At 42.7% G+C, this 10895-nt stretch overlaps 1 protein-coding gene across 1 annotated transcript; it reads left to right on the top strand.

The window, feature by feature from the left end:
* The first annotated feature begins 1393 nt into the window (after positions 1-1393).
* On the top strand, positions 1394-10280 carry LOC136652490 (vomeronasal type-2 receptor 26-like). The gene is made up of 4 exons (XM_066629430.1): positions 1394-1678; positions 5294-5398; positions 8160-8286; positions 9370-10280. Exons 1-4 carry the CDS (start codon positions 1394-1396, stop codon positions 10278-10280), a joined length of 1428 nt encoding a protein of 475 aa, XP_066485527.1.
* The last annotated feature ends 615 nt before the right edge of the window (positions 10281-10895 follow it).

Here is a 10895-nt window from a genome sequence, read left to right as displayed (position 1 = left end):
AGGGCAAGAATAAGCACACTTACAATATTCAGCATTTAAAAAGTGCATTGAATGTTGTTAGCGATCTATGAAGATTCCAAATTTGAAAGGCAAAGAGATGGTCTCCTCAAAGATCCTGCTCCTCTTCCTCCTCCTTCTGTTCCTGCCTCAGTCTGTGAGCAAGCCCTTGGAAGGACTCTGCAGAGCAACAACTCCGAGATATGGATTTGATTATTTCAGACCAGGAAACCATGTGGTTGGTGGAATTCTGTCCATGAATGTGGGTCTGTTACAAATTGAGTCCTTCAAGACTGTCCCTCTGAATGTCAATGATAATGTAGTGGTCTAGTAAGTGTGTGTGTGGTTTAAATCCAGTACAGTATAATGGGCACTATTTAGCAAGGTTTGTGCAGGTTGGCCTTTAAGTTTCCGTACAGACAGAGGGTTTCTGCTTATTACACCTAACAAAAATCTTTCCTCACCACAGTATCCTTCAAATCGTCAGATTCTATTCTTTTTTAAAAAAGGTCTGACTTGATTTTGATAAGGTTGCTAGTTCTTTGAAAGTCTGGTATGTTTGTTAAATTGACAAACCCACTTTACCATTGAAATTCTAAAATCAACTCAGATTTTCTGGGGTTTTCTTTAAAAAAAAATTGGTCTGATTCTGGTAAGGGTAATTTGTTCAAGGTCTAACTTATTTCATAATAAAATGCAGTTGTAATATTCATAAACAAGTTGTACTTTAATCAGATCAATACAGAGGAACTTCAGGACTGTGAACTCTGACATTTATTGCTGTGAAAAGGAGCCTACTGCAAACCATGTATGAAATGATTAATCAGCATTAGGGATACTCCTCAATTATTCTGCTGTCAGTGCTTTTGAATGGGGCACACAATGTTTTATAGTTGCTCATCTACAACAGTATGCAACCATGATTTCCAGTGTTTTTGTCAGGATTACCAAGTCGCAGTTGCGGTTAAATCAATTCTCTTCAAATCAAACTCTGTGCGGAAAGAGTAGCACCATGAAGCATAATGTCTTTGAGGGCTCCCCATAACCTTGCACTGTCTGTAGTTCTCTGAAATCTGATAATCCCTACTAAACTAAACAATGATATCCAAAGACTTTTTTTAAAAGCAGCCCCAGACACCTTGCAAATCTGAATGGGACTACAGGGCTGATCTTACTGCACAGTTCTTACTTCAAACACATCTGGATGGCAGAAGTCAGTAATATTTGTCATGCTAACTGTAGAATTGGTTATTATAATTTTTGTTTTACATTTTTAGCAGGCTTGGAACATGGTGCTAACCCCAAGCCTCTAAAAGGCTGGAGTGCAATGAATGAAAATGAACGCATACAAAATTCAAAAAAAATAAATAAAAACTCACTTTTTTTTGGTAGTTTTATGGGAAAGAACAACCAGCATTCCTTGGCCTTCATTTTTGCCATTGATGAGATCAACAAGAATCCAAACCTGTTACCCAATGCCACTCTTGGCTTCCGAATCTATGATGACCTCTGCCAAAAGATAATATATGATATCACCCTTTCCCTGCTATCTGAACGCAATAAAAACTTCCCTAATTTCCGGTGTGGAGAAAAATATAAGATGGCTGCAGTTGTTGGAGGTCTGCAGTCATACACTTCCTTCCGAATGGCCACGGTCTTAGGACTATACAAGATCCCACAGGTAGGGGGTGGTACAAGGGAATTGGGGATCTCATTTACACATTTGCTATGCAGACAACAAACTCTCTCTATTGTACCACACTTGGAGTCCAACCCTATCCCCCGCCAGCTCAGATCATGCAGCTGGAGTGGAACAAGACAGCCCAGGAGGAGTCAGTAAATTTTCTTTTTACTTTTTTCTTTGTAGCCTGCCCAGTCTCTAGAGGGACTCCTTAGATCTAAGCCAGCTCTTTTGCTGACATAAGCCTGAGGAAACTCCTCAGGGGAGGTCCAGGCTAGGAAAGGAGGATAACAGCGTAGGCAAATGCCACCATGATCTTCCCTCTCATGCTCCCCAAATGCCCCTGGCACAGCTCGATCCCAACCCAGATCCCTACCTGTACTGTCCCTGATCATCCCCCAAACAGTCACCACTGCTAAATGACCAGTAATGAATGGTACCGCCTGAGCCAGTGGTGCCTTCCACATTAGGAAAATTTTTCCATTGCCCCAGAGTGAGTCCCAGCAGCCGCCATGGGTCAACTGGGACCTGCAGCTATTCTTTCTGGTTCTCCTACTCCAAACCAATATTGAAAATTATGAGCTAAGCAAAGAGATCAGAAGAGAGAATTTAAAAAGGAACACGGCAGATGACATTTCCTTTCACATCTCCCTATGATTCTTCATGCATCTGTCTTCAGAGAAGAAATGAGAAATGACCCTCCACTCTAAGTGCTTTCACATAGTGAGTGGATTCGGTGCCCAAACTGCCATTTAGCCTGGCTTTTAAAAAATCTCCCTCTTCTTACTCCTTAGCTCAGTTATGGACCTCTTCACTCAGTACTGAAGGACAGAACTCAGTTCCCTACTTTATACCAAATGGTTCCAAATGAAGCCTCTAAATATGAAGAGATTGTGCATTTGATCAAATATTTTGGGTGGACTTGGATTGGCCTCATTTTTTCACATGATGACAGTGGAGAAGATTTTGGGGAAAGGTTGACAACTATGTTCAGTAAGAATGGGATTTGTATTGCCTTTGCAGAAAGGGTGCCATTTGTTACTATAGATATGGAAAACAAGAAAAGCATATTCGCTACACAAAACATTCTGGTCGCTCTTAATGCAACAAAAGCCAATGTGATTGTTACATATGGGAACACACTATATATGCTACGTCTAAAAGTGCTGCTAAATACATATGAACCACCGGCAACCAAATCCATGGAGAAGGTTTGGATCACAGCAGGCCACTGGGATTTTACCTCAACACCTTATCAAAATGCTTCATATATCAGACACTTCCATGGTTCTTTATCCATAGCAGTCCACAAAAATGAGGTGCCAGGATTTTCCACCTTTCTCCAGACATTTAACCCTTACAACCACCAAAATTATATTTTTCTCCAACAATTCTGGTCTTTGGCATTTGGGTGCTTAACATCAATCCCAAATCCCTTGGAGTCTAGGCTGAATCTCAAGAACTGTACAGGGGTCGAAAAGCTGGAGAATCTTCCGGGGACACAGTTTGAAATGAGGATGTCTGCTGAGAGCTACAGTATCTACAATGCAGTCTCTGCCTTGGCACATGCTTTACATGCTAGGTACTCATCCAGGCACATGACAAGGGTACGAGGACTCAAATTGGGGCTTCAGATGACACAGCCCTGGGAGGTAATGTAAGACCTTTTTCAACATACAACATACAACAAACCTTTATTAGGCATATAGTTTTACAACTAATATCTCCAAACAGTCATGTATGAAGGTATATATTAAAAGAGAGATAGGAAATAAGAGTTAAAACACACCAGTTTGCTTACACAGTTACTCCAAGTTGCTTAGAACCAGCAACTTAGCCCGCTTCAAGTTGCTCAAATGTAGAAATTTAGCAACTGGAAGGGTCACAGATTCAAATTCACCTGCCAGCAAAAGTTGTAAAGAAGAGACTTTTTTTGTTTCCTGATAATGAGGGGAGATACTCGTCTCTGAGCACCTGATTAAAAGCACAATGCAGAACAATGTGTGGAAGAGAGTCTACCTCTCTGAGGCCACAATTGCAAAATCATTCTTCCTTTGGGGCATTTCTAAACCTACCAAGTAGGTCATTAGAAGGCAACACATTGTATCCGGCTAATGTAAAAGCCCTCCTTTCAAAGGGGCACTCTAAGAAGGACAGGTATTTTGGTTGTAGACCAAAGGAATTGTTAAGATGGAAATTTAGGGGTGAACATTTTTTTTGTGCTGCAGCCAAAATCTCTTGCCTTTCTATGTCTATTAGTCTTGTTATCAAGAGCCTGATAGAAGGTAAGACCTTTTTCTTTCAGTACTGTTGTAAGGGGATGGTTACTGCATGAAGCAGAACATGAAACAAAACATGCTAATTCTTTTCTGTAGGTTTCATCCCCATTCCTTCTCAAACACCAGGGGGTCCCCTCATCTTATCTATCAGGATTGTTTTTCCATCCCCCCATGATGTTCGGATAGGCTTTCAGACCAGCAACTGCACCATGTACTGCATCCTTTGGGGGGGGGGGTCACTGTGATCCCCTCCAGGTAAGGAATAGTTCTTCCTTTGCCCTGGGCTAAGCCTCTGCTGTCCTGGTGGGATGACTCATACCTCCATCAGCAATTTTGCTGGTGCAAGTCTGAGTGATCCCAGATAGATGGATAGGATATTGGCAGAACTGCTGGTGCTGATAACTGTTTTTCCTGCCCTGCCTGCTAGAAGAAATGAAAGCTTTCCCCATGGAGAGACTATTCACACAGTTTCACATGCTAGGGTTCCGACATTCCAAATCCAGGAAACAGGGACGGGGCAGGTGCTATAAAAGCTTCAACAGGGATCATGACTCGCTCACAGAATGTGCAGTTTCATTACATCAGAAATGCCATTGTGAGAAAAGTCTACCTAAATGATATTCAGAAACTTCCAATGCCTATAATAATGCCATTAAGGGAGAGAGAGAGAGAGAGAGAGAGAGAGAGAGAGAGAGAGAGAGAGTTTACAATTTTTTCAGTGGAAATCCCTACATCCCTGCAAACCTGTGAACTGTTTTGTCAGTCTTGAGCTTTTCTCTTTCTCTACAGCTCCATTCGTTTTTGAGAATACTCCAGTTCAACAACAGTGCTGGGGATGAGGTCTTCTTCAAGACGGAATTTAGGATACAGTGTGGGAGGCCTCTGCCATTCCCAGTCCTCCCAGGCCTGTCCCAGCCCCTTCCATCCTCCCCCATCCCAAAACACCCCTGCATTCAAAATGCCCTCCTACCAATGCCCCCCTGTCCCTATGCTAAACACATCTCTGGGGATGCCCTGTGCAATCTGTGTCCTATTTTGTCAATCCTGAGGTTATATTATCACTCTCCATGGTTAAATATTCTCCATGACCATATTAGCAAGTTACACTATCAATCCTCCCAGAACTCTGCTGCATTACTCTTCCCAAAAAGAACATTTGTCAGAAGAAACAAATGCTTTCCTCAAACAATATTCAAAGATTTCCAATTCCTATAGTCGTGCCTTTCATAATGTGAGAAGGGGAAGGGGGAGTTACAGTTTTCTATGTGAAAATCCCTATATTCCAGCAAACCTGTGTCCTGTTTTCTTAATCTTGAGGTTTCCTCTTCCTCTACAGCTCCATCCATTCTTGAGAACACTCCGGTTCAACAACAGTGCTGGGGACGAGGTCTTCTTCAACGAACACATGGAACTCTCCAATGGATACGACATTGTGAACTGGGTGGTTTTCCCAAATAAATCATTCGTCCAAAGAAGAGTTGGAACGATGGGTTCACAGGCTTCCTCGGGCCAAACATTTACGATTAAAGAAGGTGACATTACATGGCCCAGAAAATACAATCAGGTTGGCTTTCCATATGTTCAGGTTTAGGACTTGGCTGTTTCCTTTCTAACTCCTTTTGCATTAAACCTACAAATATATATCTCACATATTTAGAGCAGTTATGATAACCTCCATAATTCTGACACATAGCAGGTGACCGTGTTCACATCCTGATCCAATAATACATTGCCAGAATGCTCTGATGGGTTCAATAAACCTAGAACAACAAACATCTCCAACATAATTAGCTAACATAGTTTCAGTATCAGTAAGATCTTTATTGGCATAAAATACAGAGAAAGAACAAAACAAAACAAAAATATACAAAGACATCAGTCTTTTCCTCACATACTGCCCAGAGTTCCAGAGCTCTGCCTGGCAATTACCCCAGATAAAAAGGCAGTGACCCTATCAAGGGTCTCAGAGTCAGGTGTGGAAAGGAGAGACTGAAGCATGATTGAGTCCTCCCAGCCCTGCATCCTAGTTAGCAAAGGGCCTAGATATTTCTTGCGTGAGACGTCATGAAGTGGGCAGTAGAAAAGGGTATGTGTTATGGTCTCAATACAATCCCTACCACACTTGCATTTCCTCTCCGAGTAGGGAATACCACTGAACCTGCCCGATAACACAGCTGATGGAAAAGCATTACATCTTGCAAGTGTGAATGCTCTCCGAGCCTGTGGGCACTCCAGGTGATAAAAGAAGGAGGCCGGTTTCCCAAAACTGATTGGAACATGGAGATAGAGTGGAGAGCATGTGGTTCTGACGGCACTAAACAGCTCTTGTTGTCAACTTCCATTACAGGCTCACTTGGGCTTTTCATCGTAAGGCAGTGCAGAACGCATCCAAACTGGCGTCCTCAGCTATTTCCCGTTTCTTTTTTACCTGTGGCAATGGTTATGTTCCAGCCACTCTGGAGGCGTTTAAGGGAAAGATTCTTTCCCTGGTCCTTTATGGCTCTCCCATCTGGTATAAGGCTATTAACTAACCATTAGAACGCATTCAAGCCTCCTTTCTGCGGAAGATTTTGGGTTTACCCAGGTGCGTTCCCTACTCGGTTCTGTGTCTCGAGGTGGGGTTAATTCGGCTAAAGACGACTGCTTGGCTAAGATTACTGAAATTTTGGTTTAGGATTTTATTTAACCCTACCTCCTCTGGTCTAATGCTCCAATTACTGTCGGATTCAGTCCTGCCATTAGAGATCACTGATCTTCTAACCAAACTCAAGTCAATAGGGCTGGACACTGCAGAGCTAGGCATGATTGGTTGTGATGCTGCTTACAGAATCATCAAAGAAAGAATTCTTGACATTGAACAACAAGAGCTGTTTAGCTAACATAATTCAAACTCCTGAACTTCATGCAGGAATATTTTTGGGTTTGCTGAGATGCAGACTGTCTTCTTGCCATCCATACTGCTCAAGTTGAGGCTGAGCTCAACAAGTCTCAGTGACAGTAATTGGGATTTGCTCTCATCATTCCACCTACCCTGGCATTGGAGCAAATCCTCTCTTCAGCAGAGGTCCTGAGTGTCCTTTGGTGCTGAAGAATAGAAGACTCTCCAAGGGTTTCTAGCCTAGGCCAATCCCGCTGAATCAAAGAAGTTTTCAAAGAGAAACATATTTGTCTATTAGCTGATACCAAAGGGTCCTGATTGTTCACTTAACTCATGTCCCTCATTGTTTATGGCCAGCTGAACAACAATGAACTTTAAATTGTCTCTCCTTCAGCTAGGCAGGTGTAGCCTCCCTCCCCCACAATCCTGGAAAAAATACTAGAACCCAATAGATGATTCACTTACCCCTATAATTTCCTGAGAATAGATACTGCTTTCAAGTAAAGAATGTCAGCGTTGGGTGATCCTGGAATTCTGATACCCACGGGAATTCTCCTGCTGTGCACTATTGGTGATGCACTATTGTGAGAGTATGTATGCATCCCAATTGAATCCCTCATTATGATTCAGCCTAGAAGTTTGTCATCTTCATCTTGCCTTTCCTCATCTGGTAGCAAGACTACACCTACACCTATTTGCAGGGAAAGAATATTGAAATGAAATTCCAATAGTAATTGAGTCAGTTTTAGGAATTCACTGGATATCTTTCAGATTTCTCAAAAAAAAAGAAAGAAAAGAAAAAAGATAAACTAAGGAACACACCTTGGTGCGAAAATTCTAGGTTCTGCTAGGAAGCCAGTATCTGTGAAGTATCATACCCCCTAAATCCATAATAATATATTAATTATGGATTTAACATAGTCATAGTATATGGAATGGTCATGTTATTAACACTGTGATTGGATGGAGGGTTGTTTCCAAAGGGAAAGCCAGTAAATATTTGACTTTATTGTATTTCACATTCATTACTGCGCAAATGTTAGAATAAAATAAAATATGAATAAAATTACAGGTAGCAAAAAAAAAGAATCAATACATTAGTGTGCAATCCCAACCCATTTTCCAGCACTTAGGTAAGGGAAATGCAGCTCCGAGGTAAGGGAACAAATTTTCCCTTACTATGAGGAGACCTCCATGAGTGCCACCCAACTGCAGTATGCAGCACATGTCCCATTGGCGCAGCAATGCCAGTGCTGGAAAGTTGGTTAGGATTGGGGCCTAAATCACAGCCATTTAAATCTCATACTCTGTTATCTCTGGGTAGACGTTGCCCCATTCTATCTGCACTGAGAGATGCCAGCCTGGCTATCACAAAAAGGTTCGTGAAGTGGACCCGTCTTGCTGCTATGATTGTTTTCAGTGCCCAGAGGGGACCATTTCTAATCAAACAGGTATGTGATTCCACAGATGCTATCCAAGCGTTCTCAAAGATGGACTATGTGGAGAAAAATAAAAATGTTTCCCTTTTGCCAATTCCAGCCCTTTTCTGTTTCATATGAGGTACATATTATGCTTTCTGCATTTGTTTTCATTAATTTACAGCCCATTCCTAACCTCCAGAACCATGTCAGCCCTGCCACCCTGGCAGCCCTTCTGCCGGTGGCTGCAGCATAGATGCTTGTGCAGCAGGGGGAAAGCCGCAGACCGTTAGCAGGGTGGTACAGACTGGCTGTTGACAGGACTGAGACAGAAGGGTAGATATTGGGGTAGGATGCAGTGAGTCGCAGTGGACACACACCCAACAGTTTCCCTATGCAACAGTTTCCTATTTATGCCACCAACAAGGCTGGCACAGATCTGAGAAGTCCCACCAGGGATCATGTGGTGGGCAACAACCTGCTAAGTATTTTACCTTCCCACCAGTCTTGCTTGGCCTCCCCCCACCCCAGGATGGTGCATTGGGTGCCGCCGCCAGCGTGCCAGCAGCCCTTCATCCAGTGCAAGATCCCTAGATAGGGTGGGCCATAAGCCTCCATACATTTAGTTATTTTTCCATTTCTCTCCGTTCTTTTCATGACTCCCTATTTGTCATTTTGTGTTCTTTGCTCTCTGCAAAACTGCCTTGTGATTGCCTTTTTTAATATCCCACTATATCCTGGATGACATGCTTTCCCAGGGTACTGTTGGAGGAAGATATCAGTTCTTCCAAAACCACGATGGCTCTCAGTGTATCTGGGTATCTTAAAAAAAATATCAAATGGCAGCCAGCATGGCAGCTGCAACAAATAACAACTTCAGTTCCAGAGAAGATAACACTTCTCTCTCTGCACAGCCTTGCTTGGTGCCAGCAGATCGTGTCTTTGCCACCAGCAACTGTGCTGGCAGCCTCGTTCTGCATGCCTGCCATGTGCCAGCACTTTTGCATGGATTCTGCAACCTCTACCAGCAGAACATAAGCTCCTCCAGTGAGCATTTTTAATAAGATTAGATGTTCCACACTCTTTCAGTGCACTGAACATTTCTCCTTCTTCCAGATATGGATCAGTGTGAAGAATGCCCAGAGGACCAGCATCCAAACCAGCATCAAACTCAATGCACCCCAAAAGACATCACTTTTCTAGCCTATAATGAAACTTTGGGCATAAGTTTGGTTTCCACCACAGTTTCTTTTTCTCTGCTCACAGCTTTGGTGCTTGGAATCTTTATGAAATATCAAGACACTCCCATCGTCAGGGCCAACAATCGGGATCTGACCTACCTTCTCCTGATCTCCCTCTTGCTCTGTTTCCTTTGCTCCTTCATGTTCGTCGGACGACCCGGCAGGATGACCTGCCTCCTCCGACAAGCTGCTTTTGGAAATGCCTTTTCTCTTGCACTGTCTTGTGTTTTGGCCAAAACCATCACCGTGGTTCTGGCATTCATGGCCACCAACCCAAGGAACAAGATGAGGAAATGGGTGGGGAAAAAACTGTCGCATTGTGTTATCTTTTTTTGCTCCCTAATTCAACTTGGAATATGTACCAGCTGGCTCAGTACTTCTCCTCCTTTCCCAGATCTTGATATGTTCTCACTACCTGGGCAGATCATAGTGGAATGTAATGAGGGTTCAGACACCATATTTTACCTTGTCCTGGGCTACATGGGCTTTCAGGCCAGTGTCAGCTTCACTGTGGCTTTCCTGGCCAGGAAACTGCCTGACACTTTCAATGAGGCCAAGTTTATCACCTTCAGCATGTTGGTCTTTTGCAGTGTCTGGGTCTCCTTTGTTCCAACCTATCTGAGCACCAAGGGGAAGTACACAGTGGCTGTGGAGATTTTCTCCATTTTGGGCTCCACTGCTGGGTTACTGGGTTGCATTTTTTCCCCTAAATTGTTCATTATATTATTGCGGCCCAAAATGAACACAAAAAATGTTGTTTTGAAGAAGAAAAATTCTACATGCTAAAGATGATATTTTGTAACTATGTATATGTCTTCCTTGTTCTGAATTGCAAGGAAGGGAGTCAAGGATTGATAGTGTGAGCCATATTTCATTTCCTCATTATCACTATGGCAAGCAAGCTGTACAACTGAAGAGAAGCAATGTAGAACAAGTTATATGATAACTACCCAGCTAGAATGTGATTTGGGAGCCTTCCAAGAATCCAGAATTTTATGTACCGTAGAGACCCTAGCTTGACACAATGCAGACCGGAATTGTTGCTTCAGATTCGAGTAACAGGTTGCTGATCAAAATCTCCCCCAGATTAAGGGGTTTTTGGCCTACTGCTGCTGTGTAGCCGGAGGGATAGATATGTATTATTTATTTATTTTTCACATATTTATACTGCCCTTCCTCCAAGGAGCTCATGGTGGAATATTTCCTTCTTTCTTTTGTCCTCATGATGTAGATGTACTCTGAGGTAGATGAAGCTGAGAGGTAGTGACTGGCCCAAGGTCACCAAGGAAGCTTCATGACTTAGAAGGGATTTGAACCTGGATCTTCCAGCTCTTTTTCATTCATTCATTCATTCATTCATTCATTCATTCATTCATTTGTTTGTTTGTTTGTTTATTTATT

Source organism: Tiliqua scincoides, chromosome 5, assembly GCF_035046505.1.
Source record: "Tiliqua scincoides isolate rTilSci1 chromosome 5, rTilSci1.hap2, whole genome shotgun sequence".
Classification (NCBI taxonomy): domain Eukaryota; kingdom Metazoa; phylum Chordata; class Lepidosauria; order Squamata; family Scincidae; genus Tiliqua; species Tiliqua scincoides.
The sequence above is the reverse complement of the archived record's forward strand: the minus strand, read 5'-3'. Positions and strand labels throughout refer to the sequence as shown.

Bases quoted from the DNA above. Each gene is read 5' to 3' on its own strand.
- LOC136652490 (XM_066629430.1), top strand. From the start codon at position 1,394: ATGGGAAAGAACAACCAGCATTCCTTGGCCTTCATTTTTGCCATTGAT. The intron at 1,679-5,293 runs GTAGGGGGTGGT...CTTCCTCTACAG, and splicing joins GACTATACAAGATCCCACAG to CTCCATCCATTCTTGAGAAC. The intron at 5,399-8,159 runs GTGGTTTTCCCA...ATCTCTGGGTAG, and splicing joins GATACGACATTGTGAACTGG to ACGTTGCCCCATTCTATCTG.